Source organism: Hippopotamus amphibius, chromosome 17 (genome assembly GCF_030028045.1).
Source record: "Hippopotamus amphibius kiboko isolate mHipAmp2 chromosome 17, mHipAmp2.hap2, whole genome shotgun sequence".
NCBI lineage: Eukaryota > Metazoa > Chordata > Mammalia > Artiodactyla > Hippopotamidae > Hippopotamus > Hippopotamus amphibius.
The window spans coordinates 57,052,621-57,070,898 of NC_080202.1; the positions used below are offsets into that span (position 1 = coordinate 57,052,621).

General features: G+C 59.1%; 2 protein-coding genes across 7 annotated transcripts in view; one reads left to right on the forward strand and one right to left on the reverse strand.

Moving 5' to 3' along the window:
* Positions 1-7,729, reverse strand: TSEN54 (tRNA splicing endonuclease subunit 54). 5 transcript variants are annotated; one of them, XM_057716010.1, is made up of 11 exons: positions 6,767-7,727; positions 6,449-6,613; positions 6,287-6,350; positions 6,118-6,201; positions 5,697-5,795; positions 4,693-4,745; positions 3,043-3,144; positions 2,199-2,842; positions 1,447-1,507; positions 1,002-1,129; positions 1-504 (listed from the first exon to the last, which is right to left on the reverse strand). In XM_057716010.1, exons 1-11 carry the CDS (start codon positions 6,820-6,822, stop codon positions 434-436), a joined length of 1,527 nt encoding a protein of 508 aa, XP_057571993.1. In that variant the 5' UTR covers positions 6,823-7,727; the 3' UTR covers positions 1-433. The 5 variants fall into 5 exon arrangements, with proteins under 5 accessions (XP_057571993.1, XP_057571995.1, XP_057571992.1 ...); XM_057716012.1 differs by having other exon boundaries at positions 1,044-1,129; positions 6,767-7,726; XM_057716009.1 differs by having other exon boundaries at positions 1,013-1,129; positions 6,767-7,718.
* The window catches only part of CASKIN2 (CASK interacting protein 2), a 14,647-nt gene continuing 3,627 nt past the window's right edge, over positions 7,259-18,278 (forward strand). For both annotated transcript variants that reach the window (XM_057715988.1, XM_057715989.1), the window contains exons 1-15: positions 7,259-8,096; positions 9,248-9,794; positions 13,874-13,925; positions 14,436-14,533; positions 14,948-15,093; positions 15,196-15,291; positions 15,382-15,512; positions 15,718-15,826; positions 16,162-16,270; positions 16,504-16,598; positions 17,065-17,326; positions 17,447-17,568; positions 17,661-17,721; positions 17,835-17,926; positions 18,127-18,237. In XM_057715988.1, the coding sequence (XP_057571971.1) occupies positions 9,701-9,794; positions 13,874-13,925; positions 14,436-14,533; positions 14,948-15,093; positions 15,196-15,291; positions 15,382-15,512; positions 15,718-15,826; positions 16,162-16,270; positions 16,504-16,598; positions 17,065-17,326; positions 17,447-17,568; positions 17,661-17,721; positions 17,835-17,926; positions 18,127-18,237 (1,578 nt within the window). In that variant the 5' untranslated portion in view covers positions 7,259-8,096; positions 9,248-9,700. The remainder of the gene's footprint in view (positions 8,097-9,247; positions 9,795-13,873; positions 13,926-14,435; positions 14,534-14,947; positions 15,094-15,195; positions 15,292-15,381; positions 15,513-15,717; positions 15,827-16,161; positions 16,271-16,503; positions 16,599-17,064; positions 17,327-17,446; positions 17,569-17,660; positions 17,722-17,834; positions 17,927-18,126; positions 18,238-18,278) is intronic.

The window sequence follows — 18,278 nt, forward strand, 5'->3', positions numbered from 1 at the left end:
ATCTATTTTTTAATGGCTTTGGCTTTATCGCATGAAGCAGGCACCCTCTCATTTAAAGGCACAGAGTCCTCTCTTCCGCCCCACCTGGCTGGTCTCTGAAAGCTAGTCCTGAGTTCTGAGATGATTACTGCAAGGCAGCAATCTCAGGCCTGGAGTGTGGAAGTGCTGCAGCAGCCAGGTAGAAGGGCAAGGCTTCGCTCTCCTGCAAGCATCAGACACCCACGGTCAAGGCCCAGACTAGCCTCTGAAGCTACAGGTCAGAGTCTGGGTGTAGGAGGCATCTGAGATGGTCCCTGAGAGTAGACAGTCCAGGTCCCCCAGAGCAGACCCCAGGCCCTGCCAGAGCTGCGTGGTCAGTGTTCCAGATCCCTGGGCAGCGTGAAGTCCCTGAAGCTGTAGAAGGAGATGTCTCCGTGATCCACAATGGCAAAGATCAAAGGAACATCTCCACTCTGGTAGGACAACCGCTTGAGGGTGCAGAGGTCTGGGGCTGGCTCATCAAATCTGCGAGAACCAAGGTTAGACTGAGACCTGAACAGAGCCCACCCATAAGCTTTGAGAACCCAGCCCTCTGAGGCTCCCAGGGAAGGGGGATTGTAAGACAGGGGTTGGGGGTACAAGAAGCCTGGCCCCTGCGCTCTCCTGTCTGCAAACTGCATGGCTCTGATTAAGTTCTCCAAGTAACACCCAGAGCCCCTGGTTGGGTAGGGGGACTAGAAAGAGTGAGATTCTCACCACTCTTAGCCTGGAAATCCCTCTGATTCACATCCCTTCTGCTGGGTGAGCCTGGGACTAAAGGGGCACAGGAGAGAGACTACTCGAAAATGCCAGGAATGAGAGCTGAGGACTGGGAAGCTTGGGTTCCCAGAGCACCAGCTGGCTATGTGTCTTCTCTCTGGACCACTGGTTCTTCTCAGGGACTGACAAACTAGCCAGGGGCATGGAGAGGAGGTCCACCTGGTTTATAAGAGAACTGGCAGCACCCTGGGGGCAGTGCTCACTGGTTTCATACCCACTAATGCACATTCGGACATAGGGCTTGCCAGGGTTATTCTTTCGGAAGGTGGCCACGGCGTCAGCCTGGTAAACATCAAAGCTGATCTCCAATCCCCCAGACTTCTCCAGCAGCCTGAGGACAGAGTAAGAAACCTTAGGAAACAGGGGCTCTCCTCCCCCACCTTTTCTCTACACACCACCTTTTCCCTCCTCTAGTGCCAGGGAGCAGCCTCCTCCAGGGGGACTAAGGAGGGACAGTTACCCTGTCTCAGACCCCGTGGGATAAATCTCTCACTCACCCTCTCCCCTAGACACACACGACTATCAGCCAGGGTAGGGGCCCCTGGGATGATTCCCCAGCGCATGCCCAACTTCAGGAGTAAAATCCCAGCGGCCAACTGCTGCTGGCACCCAAAATACCGTGGAGACAGGCACTACCTGGAAACTCACCGGACACCTCCATCAACAAGGTGTGTTGTCTGCAGCACAGAGATATGCTTAAGGACTGTGGCTACAAGGACAGGGAAAACAAGGCGTTGGTGAGGGGAGTCAACCATCTAGACTCCCCCTGAAATTTCTGAATCTGCCATCTAGTTTAGGGTTGCCAGATTTAGCCGATTTTTTTTTTTTAGTACAGGTATGTCCCATGCAATTTTTGGAACATACTTACACTAAAAAAGTTAGTTGGTTACCTGAAATTCAAATTTAACTGCTCTGGCAACACTACTCTAGTTACTTACAACTCACCATGTTCCCGTAAGGACTGTAGTTCTGAATTAGTTAAAACCATTCTTGCCTATTGGTTCTCTATTCTTAACATGCAGGGCATACAGGAAGCTTCCTTTCACTCAAGCAACATATCACCCCCTCGTTCCCCTCTTAACAGAGGTGGGAGAACAGGGGACCGCAGCCAGCTGGTGGCAGAGCCATCCACATGCATCTTGTGTATGATTTTAAGGACGGGCTTGTAGTTTTCATTCCTCCTTGCCGCTCCTTGGGCACTGACTTGCCATTTCTAAACCTTCCCACCTGGGTCTCTCTGCTGCTTCCCAGAGCTGACTACCCTTGTGGGTTCCACTCCACCAACAGTTCTCTCCTCCCCCATCTTTCTTAAGCCTCCATCAGTTATGGTCAATCCATGCCCCTTTCAAAGTCTTGTGACTCCTCAGCTGCCAGTGGCCTATGGCGGGGTGAGGGGGTACCTGGGGAGTCTGCCTGACTGGGACTCAGCAAGGGGGTGACAGGCTGGTCCCACAGGTGTGGGGGGCGGCTCTGGGTCTTCTGCAGGTGCCGCCTCTGCAGCAGCTGCTTGTACTCCTGCCAGCTGGAGCAGCGCTGCACCTCGGGATCCGAATTCACATCCTCCCGGAAGTGCTGGGCCTCTGCCTGTTGCTCCCGTTCCCACCTGGAGAGCTTCTCCTTCCGCTGGTTTAGCTTCTGGCACCAGGACTCAGCATCTGTCTCCCGCCCCTCCACGTTGGCCGGGAGCAGCTCTGGGGCGGGGGCAAGCAGGAGGGTATGGCGGCTGTCTGAAGCCATGTTGGGGAAGGAGATCTGCTCAAAGTTCCAGCGTGGCTTACGAGCCCCCAGGACCCCATTCTCTATTTTGCCACCCTCCTGGCTGCGCCGCACCCCCTCCCTGGCCAGACCAGGGCAGGGCTCCAGGGACCCCGGAAGCTGAAAGGGGCCCACTGGGCCCTTTACGGGGCTTGACTCCTGGGGTTTCTCCTCTGGGCATCGGCTGTTCTGGTTTCGGGGAGGTGGGCTGGAGGTTGCCAGGCTCTCAGGTGTCCCATCCACCCCCTGCAGGGGGTTCTCCAGGGCCTTGGGCTTCTTATTAATGGACCTGAGGGACGTGGGGAGGAAATGCAGCACATCTGCTCCTGACTGCCGAGGGGCACGTGACCCACACGTGCCCTACTGCCTCCCTGAGCCTACATGGGAGCCGCCCAAGCCCAGCTCTTAAGCCCAGGTGTTCTCCAAGGTCCCAAACACCAGCACGCCCTCAAAGCTCTCCCTGGGGGGTGGCCACGTGGGGAGCATTACTGAGAGCTGGAGCTCCTCCTCTTCCTCTTGCCATTCTGATCCTCCAAGTGCTGGGCGCTGCCATCCAAGTTCAGCTGCCTCTCGTAAGGGGAGAGGACGGAGCTGTGGGTGAGAATGGGGCGGGCAATAGATCCACCTCCTCAGTCTGATGCTCTCCGTGGAATGTGTGAGGGGCTGGCCCAGAGCAAGTCAGTGGGCCAGGGTTAGAGCCACACCCAAGGGCTAAGGCCCCGGGCAGACCAGCACACGGGGTACATGGGGGAAGACACAGGGGCCTGCCCAGGCATCTTTGTTCAGGCCTCTGGGTCTCATCAACGGCATCCTTGAACGGAGGTTCCCTGGAACCAGGGCTCCTGCAGAGCCAGCAATAAATAATTAATCACTAATGAGAAAAATCAGGAGGACTAGAAAACTTGGAAAATAAAGAAAACTGAAATAAAACCCATGGGTACCACTGTTTTGTTTCTTACAAACACATATACTTTCTCCATATGTTCTTCTCTGTCAGAAATGGCACTGTACTAACATACTGCTCTGTCGTCTTTTTTAACACTCAACAACATATTGTGGATACGACCCCTTATTATTATAGCATTCTTCCCTGCCGTGATTCTTTTATGGCCGTGAGGCTGCACTGTCCAATATGGTAGCCCTGGACACAAGGGGCTATGTAAGTTAAATTTAAATCTATTAAAATTGAACAAAATTAAAAATTCAGTCCCATGGTTACCCAAGCCACATATACAACACAGACCTAAAATATCTTTTATCACTACAGAAAGTTCTATCAGATAGCGCTGCTCTAAGGGATAAACTTTAATCTGTATGACCATGCTTTTCCCGTTGGGCTCACAGGATGTTTGCAAGATCACTGATTTTGCAAAGTGATGGTGTTTGGTGTAAGCTCCCCACTAAATACAAGTTCTGTGAGGGCAGTGGCTTTGCTCTCTGCTCTTCCTCAGTAGCCAGCACAGGGCCTGGCACCCAGCAAGTAGTCAATAAATATTGTGAAACAAATGACCAAACAAATATTTTCACAGGTGAACTTACGCACACATCTGTGACTATTTCCTTAGGATATGTTCCACTTTCAGGAGTTAAAGGATGTGCCTGTTCTACAGCGTTCCTGACATACTGTGAACCTGCAAAGGCTGTACCAGTTTCCCCTCCTGAATCTGAAAGTCTCTGTGGCTCTTAGCTATGCTGGATTACCAAGGAGTCAATCCTCAGAAGCCCCGGAAGGAAAGAACATCTAGCCTAGCAAAAGGAATGTGAAGCCCTACTCAAGGTCAATTCCTCACTTGGTCCTTCATGCATATTTTCACTCCACAAATCTGCTGGCACACATACTAAGTGCCAGGTACTGTTCCGGTGCCAAATCTCCATGCTCACACTGAGCTGTAGGTGCTCAGCTGTTACCTGTGGAGTGAATGAGCTGAAGATGGATAGCCCAGGATAAGGTGAAATGACCCAGATTTGTCCCAACATGCCTGTCAATAAAGCACTTCTAGCAGAGGCCCCCAGCCCACGTTCAGGGAACTGCGGTTCCCCATGGATTCCAGGTAAGGAGATGCCACTTTCTACTTTGGGGCCAGTCGGCCAGGTTCCAGGACTAGAATAAATTCGAGGGGAAATAAGATAGGGATTTACCTTGGTTGGAATCGTCGAACCACATAGCCCAGTCTCTTCAGGTGGCTGAAGACCTCAAAAAAAAAAAAAGAGTAGAGGTCACACGTCCACTTTGGAAAATAGTTTCTCCAGACAGAAGTCATTTGCCCCACCCCCAGATTCCAAACTCTGGGACTGGTAGGACCATATTCCATCATCAACACTGTCCCCAAACTAAGGTCTCAAGTCTGAATTCCTGGCTCTCACTTACCTTACTCTGGGCACAAATGATATTTAGCAGTTTCTTGATTTAAACACAAATCCCAAAAAGCTGATAACGGGTGGACCAGGAGAAAAACTACACCCTAGAATATTCTGACACCAAAGCTGTCACGAGTGAAGCTCCTGACTACAAGACAGACAAGACAGCAGGTGGTGGACATCTAGCCGCCCTGCAACACCTCTGTAGACGGGCGGGGTGGGGGGAATGGTCTTTGGATGGACCCCATGTTCATCCTTGTGTCCCTGTATCCATATCTGAGAGATGTATGCAGGAATGCTCCCAGCTTGCTTGATCTCTCAGTAGCCTTTAACATAGCCAAGCACTTCTTCCTGGAAAGACCTTCTCTTGGCTTCTGTGATGTCACGTCTCCTGGTTTTTCTCCTGCATTGTCGGACACTCCTCAGGTGTTTTATCTTCCCCCTGACCTCCTCATGTTAGAGTGCCCCAGGTCTCAGACACAGCCCTCTACTCTGGCCACACCTTCATACAGCCCAATGGGGTCCACATTTATGTCTCCAGCCTTGTGTCCCTCCTCCTCTTTGTCTTTTTCCTGGGACTCAGCTGTGAAGTCAATCATCCACTTGCTTGCTTACTTATATGTTACCCAAGTGCCACCACTAGGATGTAAGCACCATGACAACAGAGCCCTTGCTGGTCTTGCAGCCTCAGCACATGGCTCTGTGCCTACCACCTTGTAGGTACTTATAAATACTCATTAGTTTAGTGGATGGGTGGCTTCTCTCCTGGGAAAGGTGGCAGATACCTGGTACTGCAAGAAAGTCACAGTGTCCTCGGTCAGCAGCAGCTGGTAGGCCTCTTGGATAGAGAGCGGCAGGTCTTGGTGGAAGAGCTGGATGGAGCCCTGGAAGTGGGGCCAACAGCTCGGCTTGTGAACTCTTCCTGCGGTGGCAGAGCCAATGGGGCAACTTCCCTGCTCTGGTATCTGCGTGCTACACCCCCTTCATCACGGAATACGGCCAACCAGGAAGGGGCGGGGTAGAGGGAGGCAGCATCACTAACTTAGACCTGAATGCCTGCTTCCTCACGTGGTATTGTTTCCTGCTCTAGCAATCAGGTTACAAGCACCCTGAATACTCACTTATATACACTTTTTTTTCCAGTAAAAACGTCCTTCAGGTTCCTAGGTCCCAACCCCTTCTCCACTCTCCCAGGGCCCCACTCACACACTCCAGCAAATACAAGGCCTCCTCCGGGTGAAGCCGTTGCCGACCCTGCTCTGAGAAGCCCATGGTCTGCCAGAATTTACCCTGCGTGGGACCCAGAGCAAATGTCACAAAGGAGCCAGGAGGGCAGAGAAGGCGGGTCCCCTTGTCTCTGAACCCCACGGCTCACCGCAGAAGACTTCAACTCCACGAAGCCTTCTTCCGGTCTCCACTCGGAGGCCACCAAACTGCCCCTGACGAGGAGTGGGGAGGGGTCCATCTCAGTCTACCAGTTCGGTCTACCGGGTCCGCCCGCCCCGGCTCCGCCCCCGCCCCGGCCCGCCCCCCTCACAGGCGCTCCACGCGCTCCTCCGCCAGCAGCTGCCAGAGCTCCTCGCGGCACAAGCGCAGCCGCTCCGCTTGGGCCGCCGAGCCGTCAGGGAGGAAGTCCTTGGGGCCATGCGAGCGCTGGGGCAGCTTCTGGGACCGGGAACGGGCGGCGAAGAGCTCCGGGGCACTGGGGAAGGAAGGGACGCGCGGTTAGCGCCGCGCAGTCGGGCCGCTCGGGCCCAGGCCGGGACCCCCGTCCTGGTTCCCTGGGCCCTTCCCCGCGTCCACCCCGCGGTGCCGGCGCCTCCCCCGGGCCGGGCCGGGCCGGGCCGCGCAGCACCTGAGCACGCGCCCGGCGGGAACCTCCACCGCGGCGGCCTCGGCTTCGGGCTCCATCGGGTCGCCGTCTGCGGCTGCGCGCGCGCCGCCCGTGCCCCGCCCACCGCCGGAACTCCGCGCGGCCCTAGCGCCCGCGGGTCCGACCTCTGCTCCTCGGGTCTCCGGATCGACCCCCCTGCTTTCCACCGTCCTGGGTGCCCGGGTCCTAGCGCCTGCCGACACATCTGTGCCTCGATTCCAGGGACGGAGAGCTTGCAGGTTTCTGGATTTGTAGGCGCTCGCCTCTCCTATGCCCAGCCCGCCCTCCTCTGGGCCTCTCTCTAGTAACACTCAAAGAGCCCGGCGTTACAGAGTGCAGTGTGAAGAGTCAAATGCGTGACCCTCGCCTCCGCAGCCCCGGTGGCTGCTTAGTCCCCACCACCCACCCTGGACAGGGAGGGAAGAAGCGGTGATTTAGAGGAGGGAGAGCGTTAGGTTCCTGAATTACAGCTTCGCGAGCTGAAGGCCACCGAGCGCTGTCAGGTGCGGTCTGCGGAGGCTCGCAGTTCCTTCAGGGTCTTCCGTTCGGCCCCTTCCTGGGGGCTCGGACGCCGGGTTTCCAGGGCCGGGAAGGGGCGGGAGGCGCTGTCCGGCCCTCGGTGGTGCTGAAGCGCCGCCCCAGCCCGTCCTCAGCGCCTCCTCGAGGCTGGGGTCCCCGCCGCCTCCCCCGTGGGTCGTTCCGACACGGCCCGCTAGGTGGCACCGTCGCTCCAACCAGTGGCCGTCGGTCGGCGACTCTGGCCGCGGGCGGAGGTCGCCGCGGGAGTCCCGGAAAGGGCGAGGGGCGGAGAGGAAGGGGGGGGCTTCCCAAATGGGATGCTTGGGTCTTGGTTCCCAGATCTCTTCACATCACGTCTCCTCGCCCACCCAGTCACAAACAGGCTATCTCTCCCTTCGGTCTGAACTCCACAGCCCCGGGTCGCCCCAGCCTACACAGCCAGGACGCCGCGGCGCGAACTCTCGTTCCCGCCCCCGCCGCTTCACCTGGGCGCATGCGCTGACCCGGCCGGCGTCCTCGGTCCGGACCCGAGAGATGGGGCGGGGCCTGACGCGAGGCGGGGCGGGGCCGCGGGCACTGACTGACAGCCCGACTGCGCGGCCGGGACGGTCCCTCCGCTCCCGATCCGGCGGGAGGGAGGGGGGAGGGGCGGGATTTCCTGCGGGAGGCGCCGAGCCGGCCTTGGAAAAGGAGGAGGAGGAGAAAAGGGGTAAGGGGGCCAGTGGGAGCCACCGTCCAGAGTGCCAGGGGCAGAGCAGGACCAGCCGGACCCCCGGCGGGACGGCTGGGAAAGGTGAGACTGCGGGGCCGGATCTGGGGGTCAGCACCCTTGAGGGCGGGCGCACACTAACTTTTCTTGCGGGATCCGCTGGCGCCTTCATCTGTCGGGTTCTTCCGTCCTCTTCGCGCCCCTGTACCGTCCTCCCGCATCAATCCCTCCAGCGCTTGGCCCTCCCGGTCCCTCCCGCCGCTTTGTTCCCCGGTCCGCCTGGGCTGGGCTGGGTTGGGGGGTTGCGCGGCGCTGGACTGGCATTCCGGGGGGCGGGGGAGCCAGCCCGACCCCATGCACGGCCAGGGGCGCCCTCCCCCAATGTCGGCCGCGGGCCGTGAGCTGGAGTGCCATCTGGTTCGGGCTTGGGACTTTTGGGGAATAAGAGGACTCCAGCTAGGGCCCCAGGCCTGCACGGGTCTCATGCCACAGGACTCGGGCAACAAATTCTCGGCCACCTAGGAACTGACGTAAGCTTTTCTAAAGTGAAGTCGGGGCTCTGCGCCTCAGATTCCGGCTTGGGAGGGCAGGCAGCCCCATTTACCAGCAGTGCCCCAGCTCTCATCTCTGTTCTCTGCCCAGCTGCTTCCCCATCCCGCACAAGGGGTGAGGATGGGTCAACAACAGGTGCTGTAAAGCCTCCCTGTCCTGCAGGCAGACCCCACAGCCAGAGATGGGGGCCCATAGCTCCCCACTCCACCCTCTGAATTCAGAAAGAGTCCTGGGGCTAGGGTATCCAGCTATTAGAGCAAAGCTTAGATAGGGAGGAGTCTGGGGGCAGGCACCTTCCACAGGGAGTGACCCCTGCCCGTCTGCCTGTGCCGGACCCTCCCAGGCCTCACCTCCTGGCCCACCAGTTGTCTGTGGGTGTCAGAGCCTCAGGCTGTGGAGAACAGGCTGCTGGCCCGACCTGCCCCAGTGTGTCGTGCTGCCAGGGCCCCTCCTGCCCCAAACTGAGGTGCTGCCAGGTGCCCTGGGGCCTCAGTGACTCAGCCTCCCCCTCCCAGAACACCACCTCCCCCCCTCCAAATACTCCTTTCGTGCATGACGGCTCCCTACCCCTTTGAGTGGCTCAGCCCCTCCCTTGACTCAGAAGGGCAGCCTGGGTGATGTGGGGGCTCCCCAGAAGCCCTGTCCTGTTCTGTCTCTGAGCCCTGCTTCTGGGATCCTTACAGGTTCTAGGCCGGCCTTCAGCAGACCTTCAGCGGACACCTTTTCCAGACCCCTGAGACCTGTCTACCACTGCTGCCTGACGCACGAGGGAATGCTGGCTGCTCTCTGGGTGTGTACTGGTGCTTCTGAGCCACATTGGGAAGAGTGGCGCCCCCCAGTCCCAGCCCATCTCTGGGCTGTCAGAAGCTGCAAGCTGATATCCATCCAGATTTCCACACAGCCTCCACCCCCTCAGAGACCAGCTTTCCTGTTTGTGGCGGCAGCTCACGAAGCACCTTGAGGGAGTACTCAACAGCACCTAACAAGAAGTCCACTGCCTGGAACACCAGACCCACTCCCCCTGGATGCCTGGCCCTTCAGAGGGCCAAGGGATGGCACCCTGACACCTCGGCTTAGACCAGTTTCCCAGCCTCTGCCCTGGACTCCTGAGCCCAGAGCCCAGCCCAGGGACCAGGATGGGTCGCGAACAGGACCTGATCCTCGCTGTCAAGAATGGAGATGTGACTGGTGTGCAGAAACTGGTGGCTAAGGTCAAGGCCACAAAAACAAGTGAGTACATGGTGGGGTGACTGTCCAGCTGAGACCCTCCCCTGAGTGCTAGGCTATAGAAAGAGGCCTGGGGCGGAGGGACGTCATTCTGATCTGGGGACTTGGGGTGGGAGTGTCTCTGTGTGGGAGAGCCAAGAGAGGAAGTTGGGTGCCCCTTGCTGTGTATCTTTAGGCAAATCACTTAACCTCTCTGGGCCTCAGTTTCCTTACCTGTAAAGTAAAAGGATCAAAGTACATTCATTCTAATTTTTTGAGTGCCTGTTGTGTGCCAGGCTCTGTTCTAAGCCTTGAGCCACAGCAGTGGACAAAACAACCCCAAATCCCTGCCCTCATGGAGTTGCCTTTAGCAGGTGGTTTTTCCAAAGTGTTCTTTGGAGCCGTGGGGTTTCTGGCAGTGGGTTGGGAAAGACTGAGTAGATAGAGCCCCACTCCCACCCCCACCCCCCATTTCAACCATAGCGTCTCTGCGTTTTTGTCAGCTTGATGGAGATATCTGTAAGATAGCTTTTTAAAGAGAATTCTGCTTAAAACAAAGTTCAACATTATCTAACTGCTTACTAAAGCCCCCAATCCCCCGGCTTACCTGCCTGTGTCCCCTGGGGGAATGTGTCCAAAGTTAATTTTCTGGAGGTCTCTTTGCAGCCCGGGGTCTCTAGTCGACAGGGTTATGGGGGCTCCATCTGTGCACAGGGGGCCACACCTGACTTCCATCTCCTGAGTACCTCTGCAGTGAGACCCACCCCTTCCAAGGAGAGCAGACCTCTGGGCTTCAGGGCAAGCTCTCTGGGCTGTCCCAGGAGGACACTGGACTTGTCCCCTTGAGTTCCTAGACCAGCAGGGACAGGAGATGGCTCCTGCCACCAGACTCGGGCTGGGGGAGAGAGGAGTACTGGGGCTCTAGCCCCAAGACACAGCTTGGCCCTGTGCACAGGAAGGAGTCCCTCAGGCTACCCGAAGGCATGTAATTATCCCCACCCACACATGGGAGAATGGGGTGCCGGAAGGAAGGCGTTTAAGGGCCTGGGAGTTGTGCACACGTGTGAGTGGCCCCTTACACACCAGGGCAGGACACCCAGGGTGTAGGGAGATGGAGTTGTGGGGGTGCTCTCCGTGCCCTGGGGAAGTGGATGCAGGGTGAGCCCGATGAGTGGAAAGTGCCAGGGAGGGCCCGGGAAGGGCCCTGGAGGCCCAAGAGTGGGAGCCACTCCCCCTCCTCCCCTCACCTCTGTGTTGTTTTTGGCAACCTGCCCAGTGGGGCCTTGGTTGAGCTGCTGCTGGCCACAGCCCTGGGGCCTCAAATTGAGGCCCTCAGGAGGGCAAGTGGCTGGAGGCTGGTGGCAGGAACCTTGCAGCCAGGCTCCTAGGCTCTGGGAAGTTCCCCTGTGTCCAGGGGGAAATGTCGGGGGGTGGGGGGGGAAGATGAGCCTTCCCCCACCCCCCAGGAGACTTGCACAGAGTGTAGGCACAGGTACAGAGTGATAGGGTCCTGGGACTCGCTGTCTCCCATCCCAGTCCTCTGAGAAGCTGGGAAAGCTGGTGACAAAAAGATCACAAGGTGACCTTTGCAGACCCTGCAGTTTATGAAATATTGTAATCCCCTCTATTCCCTGGGAGATGGGTACTTCTCCATCCACTTTACAGATAAGGAAACTGACTCTCAGAGAGGGTTAGTGATTTGCCCAAGGTCACACAGCCATTGTGTGGCAGATCAAAGACAAACCCGAGCCCTCTCCCCAGTGCTGCCACACTTGGCTGCCCGTAAGAATTACCTAGGGATTGTTCGGAAAACACGGACTCCCTGGTCTCCCCCAGAATCAGAATCATCACAGAGCGCCCCGGACTCTGCAGATCAGTAAGTTCTTCAGATGGTTCTGAAAGTTCTGAGAAGGGAGGCTGGAAACCCCTGCTGCATACCCAGAAAGGCAAAGGAACCTGCCAGGAGGGAGGCGTCAGGGCTCCCTGTTTTCCCTCTGGGCGGTGGCTGGAGCTTTCTGGCTGTGCAAAGAGAGGTGCTCCCTCAGCCTCCTCCATTTGATATCTGGTCCCTGGGGGCCTGCTTTCCCTGCCTCCCCAGGTCCTCTTCAGGGAGCAGGCGGCGGGGAGGAGAGGACTACAGTTGCCCTTGCCTTGCCTCTACCCTTCCTCCCTCCCTCCCCTGCTCCCTTTTCTGAGCTGTCTCCTTCTCTGGCCAGAGGAAATGGAGTGGGCTGGGGGTGGCCCGCTGAGCTCACATCCTCCGCCTGAGCCTAAATCAGGAGCGCCCCTTCCACCCCCAGAGCCAGGCCTGGGAAGAAGGTTGTGCCGCAGGGGAAGCGCCTGGAGCCACTGCCAGGAACCTAGGACCCTCCACCCTCCCACCAAGGTCCCCAGCCCAGTCACTCTGAGCCTCTCCCACCGCCTTTCCGGCCATTGTTCTGGAAAGAACAGAGCCACCCAGCCTGGCCCTGCCCCTGTTCCTGTCCCTTCTGTCACGTTGTCCTGCCACTCCCTGGAGGGGCTGCATCTCTCTGCTGAGATGCCCTGGGCCAGACTCTCCAGGCTGGCAGCAGGTGGAGGGACTTTCTGTGCCTCTTCCCTGTTTGACCTTGATCTCTTTACTGAGGCTCAGAGAGGTACCAGGGCTGGCCAAGGTCACACAGCCAGTAAGAGGGAGAAGAGTTTGAACCACGCACTTCCTGCTTCTAGGGCCCCTGTTCTTTGCACCGCCCTGAATGGTTCTCTGTGACAAGGACTTTCCAGGGGGGCTACAGGAAGGCCGGGAGGCCTGGGTGTCTTTCCAGCAGCCCCCACCCCCTCACTTCTTCCATCGCTCCTTGGCTCTGCATTTACCTTTTCGCTGTAGTGTAATTCGGCTCAGCCCTAGATGTAGCTGTCCCCCCTCGCCCCATCCTGTGCTCCTCACTGCAGGCTTGGTCCCTCCCTATTGGAATGAGGCCCTGTCTTGCTGGGGTATTCAGGGGCCCACCAGGGCCTGGGGGGCAGGCCTGGACCAGCATGCTTGGCACCCTGCCCGGCCGGGTTGAGCCAGGCCTCCTCCTTCCCGGCAGGGGTGGGTTCCACCAGGAGGCAGAGGCCGGCCGCCTGTGACAGGCACTCTCCTTCTCCTCCCTGACACTCATCAAGGGCCGCCCCCTCCCGCGCCCTGGCTCACACGTGGAGCACACCTGCATGAACCCTGTCCCTGTCCCCGAGAGGGGGATGCACCAGTGTCCTACCCATGCCCCTTGCTCCTCTTGCCACCACCCTGCAGAGAGCCCCCTGACCCGGGACGTGGAGCTCTCTGCTAGGAGCCCGTGGGTGCAGAGTCAGCAGTTACTCCCCCAGTAGGGGCTGGTAGGGGGACTGTACCAACTTTCGCTGGAGGACAGTATCTTGGTAGTAATGGCTAACGTGTAATGAGGGCTAAACAGTGAGAGCTCCCATCTTTTACAAGGGTCAGGCATTGTACTCACAACTCTTGTGAGCAGCTTCTGTGATCAGCCCATTTTACAGATGAGGACACTGAGCCCCAGAGGTTAAGTGACATGCCCAAGGTCACACAGCTAGTACATGACAGGGCCAGGGTATGGTGAGGTCTGTATGATGCCACCTTGCCCACTCAGGGATGCCCCAGGGCTGGGCAGTGTGGCCCTTGAGTCTGGCCCTGGCATCCGCCCTCTACTCTCAAGCTTCTAGTGTCCTCTCCTTTCTCTCCCAGCCCCCTCAGCCCAGTGGGACAATGAGACTCGCTCCTTGGCCCGTTCAGGCAGGAATGCTAACCATGCGCTCGTGGGCCTGTCCTTTGAGGGCACAGCATGCCAGTCCCCCCCATCTCCGCCCCCTTTGACTCTATAAACTAGCGGGGCTGGGGGCCCGGAGAAGCCAGGTTTCTGCAGCAGCGGCTCCCTGCACTTGGCGCCTGCCAGCTGATGGGCCGGGGTGGGGAGCCCTAGGAACTGGACAGCGAAAGGGCCATGGGGCAGGTGCTTTCCTGCACTCCAGGAGGTGAGCGGGAGGTGGGCGGGGTGGGGGCACTGGGTTAGGTGTGGGTAAGGGCGGATCATTCAAGGGTGCCCTGATGTCTCCCCTCTGACACCCAGAGCTCCTCGGCTCTACGAAGAGACTCAATGTCAACTACCAGGATGCTGACGGGTGAGTGGGAGCCTGGTCCCTCTTGAAAGCTGGGTGGTGGGGGAGGGGCAAGGGGAAAGACATGGGCCTAGAGTCCCTTCCTCTCTCAAACTTGGCCCTTGAAGTGTGTTTGCTGAGAGCTCTGGGCCCTGCCCGCCTGCCGGCCTGTGGAGCTATCCCTGAGTGAGGGGAGGGGGCCCTGGTGCCTCTCTGAGGGGCCTCCTTGGGTCAGATTCCTGCTGGGCCCCCTTTTCTCCCTGGAGGGTAGGAGCCCTCGGGCTCCTGCTCCCACGGCCCCCTCCCCTGGGCCGGCTAGGGGGGAGGCCAGACAAACAGGCCTCTCAGCCGAGACACTGAGCCCTTTCATGCTGCAGCCCGGCGGCTCTGTGCTCCCATGGCAGGGCTGGCAGGGTGGGGGGGCAGGGGCGCAGTGGGCAAGCAGCTCATCCCCTCCAGCCCCCAGGAAGACCAGGATTGGGGGGGTGGGGGACTGCTCCCTGACACCGCCGACCTTGTGTCCCACCACACCAGATTCTCGGCTCTCCACCATGCTGCCTTGGGGGGCAGCCTGGAGCTCATAGCCCTGCTGCTGGAGGCTCAGGCCACCGTAGACATCAAGGACAGCAATGGTGAGAGTCCGGTGTACCCCTGCCCCAGACCGTGTGGTCACTTTGCCCCTGCTGCATCGTAGCAATGCTGACAGATGTTGGCGTAGCTTCTCTGAGCTTGCAGATGCTTTACCTCTTTAGTCTTCCCAGCCTTCTGGGGTAGTGGGTGGTACTGGTATCCCATTATCCAGATAAGGAAATTGAGGTTACATCGCCATTACAAGGTTACCAGATCATCCGTGGTGGGTAAGGTGGGTTTCTGGCTTTGGCCCCATACAGCTGGATCCCTCCCCGACCAAACCCGGGTGAAGCCAGCATCGCTTCCCTGTGGGTCTGTCTCCTCTCCAGCTGGGATGGCTCCAGACCCTGCTCAGTTCCCTTCTCTGGCCCCATGCCATCCCAGGACCTCCTTGAGAAATTCCTTCCCTCCGGCAGGCATGCGCCCGCTGCACTATGCGGCCTGGCAGGGCCGGCTGGAGCCCGTGAGGCTGCTGCTGCGGGCCTCTGCGGCCGTGAACGCCGCCTCGCTGGACGGGCAGATCCCGCTGCACCTGGCCGCCCAGTACGGGCACTATGAAGTGGTACGTGAGCCTGCCAACTGACAGGGGCGCGGGGGCCGGGGGCGAGGGCTGGCGCGGGGGCCGGCCAAGGCCAGACCCCTCACTTGGCTCCCCCGACCCCAGTCAGAAATGCTCCTCCAGCATCAGTCCAACCCGTGCCTGGTCAACAAGGCCAAGAAGACGCCCTTGGACCTGGCCTGTGAATTTGGACGGCTCAAGGTGGGGCCTGCTGCCCTTGGGGTACTGGGTTCTGGGCGTCTGGTGGGGGGGTCTCAGGAGGAAGCCCTCCCTGAGTGCTGGTTGCTGTAGGTGGCCCAGCTGTTACTGAACAGCCACTTATGTGTGGCGCTGCTGGAAGGTGAGGCCAAGGACCCGTGTGACCCCAACTATACCACACCTCTGCACTTGGCTGCCAAGAATGGCCACAGAGAGGTCATCAGGTACCCACCGGGGCCCCCCCCCACTTCCTCATCCTCTTCCTGTGGGACTGGTGATGTCCCCTGAGTGCCCTGCCCTGCTGTCCTCTTCACCCTTGTTCTGGGTCTCTCTCCCAGCCCCCAGCAATCGGCTTCCTCTCCTTCCCCCACCCCCTGTCCCCCGCCCCTGTAACTCGCCCCCCCCCCCCCCCCCCCGCCCCTCCGACAGGCAGCTCCTGAGAGCTGGGATTGAGATCAACCGCCAGACAAAGACAGGCACTGCGCTCCACGAGGCCGCACTGTACGGCAAGACTGAGGTGGTGCGGCTTCTCCTGGAGGTGGGTGTGGACCCCACAGTCATCCTGCAGGTGTATACGGATCCCCACCATGTGCCGGGTCCACAACCGGCTGGGGAGACAAGGGAGGGGGTCTCCACTGGCAACATGGTATTTTGCATGGGTGGGGGCCGAGTGGCTGGAGAGCAGATGGACCTGGTTCGAGCCCCAGTTCTGCCTTTTACTAGCCTTGACTTTGACCTTGACCCTATCTCTGAGCTTGCATTTCCTCATCTGTAAAATCTGAAAATAGTAACTACCTCCTGGGTAGTTGTGAGAATTGGGAGAAATGACAAACCAGGGGCTCAGCACAGGCTCACCCCGCACTGTGCACCCAGGGCGGGGTGGATGTGAATATTCGGAACACGTATAACCAGACGGCGCTGGACATCGTGAATCAGTTCACCACCTCCCAGGCCAGCCGGGAAATCAAGCAGCTACTGAGGGGTGAGTGGTGGGGTGGGGGGAGAAGACCCAGCCCAGGGGATCCGGAACTACTCCAGAGGGTCCCAGGAAGTGGAGCAGGAGTGGATGTCACACTCCTGGTCCTGGGGCTGGTTGGGGGGGAAGCTGCAGGGATGATGCGGCAGGGACCTGAGGGAGGGTCATGAAGGGGACTGGAGGGGTGGGAAGACGCCCTAAGGACCCTCAGAAGACACCTGTCCTCCTTCTTCTCTTAGAGGCCTCAGGGATCCTGAAGGTCCGAGCACTCAAGGATTTCTGGAACCTCCACGACCCCACTGCCCTCAATGTCCGGGCAGGGGACGTCATCACGGTGAGGACCCCATGCAGGCTTTCCTCTGACAACACAAATGATTGCTGTCACTTACTTAGGCACCTACTGTGGGTCAGGCTCTGTGTTAAGGTCTTTACGTGCACGATCTCATTGAATTCTTCCCAATCCAGGTAAGGTAGGCGCTCTTACCATCTGCTTTTTAGAGCTGACAAAATTGCAGCTTAGAGAATGAAAGCTTTTTGTCTAAAGCTAGTAAGTCACAAGCTAGCGAGCGGTGGAGCCCGGATCTGAACCCAGGCTGACTCCAGACTCCCGTCTGTACACTCTGGAGGGACGCAGGGGATTGGGCTGGATGCTGGCAACAGGGGCAGAACCGTGGGCCGACTTGGGCGTCAGAGGCCAGCTCTCCAGGGGGAGGGGAAGAGCTGGACTGCGGCTGCAGGGCTGGGTGCTTGGTGCAGGAAGTGACCGTGTCATTGTCCATCGCCCCGTCCACCTGCCACAGGTGCTAGAGCAGCATCCTGACGGCCGCTGGAAGGGCCACATCCATGAGAGCCAGAAGGGCACGGACCGTGTGGGCTACTTTCCCCCAGGCATCGTCGAAGTGGTCAGCAAGCGGGTGGGCATCCTTGCACCCCGCCTCCCCTCTGTGCCCACCCCCCTGCGCCCAGGCTTCTCCAGGACACCGCAGGCCCCTGCCGATGACCCCCTGCACCCCCTTACCTATGGCCAGCTGCCGCGGGTGGGCCTCAGCCCAGACAGCCCAGGTACATCCTCCCAGGGGTCAGTGCTGGGCACCGGGGTGGGCGTCTGGCTCCGGCCAACTGCCAGTCAGCTGTTGGCAGGGCCAACTGGGGCTCTAACCCCTTGGCTTCTGCCCCCTGCAGCAGGTGACAGGAACAGTGTGGGCAGTGAGGGCAGCGTGGGCAGCATCCGCAGTGCCGGCAGCGGGCAGAGTTCCGAGGGCACCAATGGTCACAGCACCGGCCTCCTTATTGAGAATGCCCAGGTAGGAGGGAGGGGGCGTTGGGACCAGGGCCAGGCCCCCTCACCCCCACTGCCAGTTCCCCAAACAAGAGTCAGCTCCTTCCCTGTCTCCAGCCGCTGCCCTCTGCCGGAGAGGACCAGGTGCTGCTGGGACTGCACCCCCCGTCCCTGCCAGGTAGGAAGGGAGACTGGGGCCTGGGTGGGCTAGGAGAGGTGCAGGGGGGGAGGCTGAAGGCTTGGCGCCCCTTCATCCTACCACCCTGATTCTATTCCTCTCGCTCCTTGAAGACAACCCGAACCACCGCCCTCTGGCCAACTACCGCTCCGGGGAGCCGCTCTTCACCCAGGACGTGAGGCCGGAGCAGCTGCTGGAGGGGAAGGTGTGACCTCCACTGGGGAGTCCGGCTGTGGGCCCACGGTAGGGGGTGGGACGGGCCTCAGTGTGGACTTAAGTCCCTGCTCAGACCAGGCCCCTGGGGAGGCTGGGGTCGATGGCTGGACTGTGGCCTTGGCACCCTGCCCCCCCACCAACGCCGGCAGACTCAGCTCCATTAACTTCACCCCTCCCCCCACGCCACAGGATGCTCAGGCCATTCATAACTGGCTGAGCGAGTTCCAGCTAGAGGGCTACACTGCCCACTTTCTGCAGGCTGGCTACGACGTGCCCACCATCAGCCGCATGACGCCCGAGGTAGGTGCTGCAGCAGGAGGGCAGTGCAGGACGCGTGGGCA

Coding starts and splice junctions, on each gene's coding strand:
- TSEN54 (XM_057716009.1), bottom strand. CDS start 6,822: ATGGAGCCCGAAGCCGAGGCCGCCGCGGTGGAGGTTCCCGCCGGGCGC. Junction 6,202..6,286: donor TGGAGTTGAAGTCTTCTGCG/GTGAGCCGTGGG, acceptor GGTCCCACGCAG/GGTAAATTCTGGCAGACCAT. Junction 3,145..4,692: donor GTTCGACGATTCCAACCAAG/GTAAATCCCTAT, acceptor TCTCACCCACAG/CTCCGTCCTCTCCCCTTACG.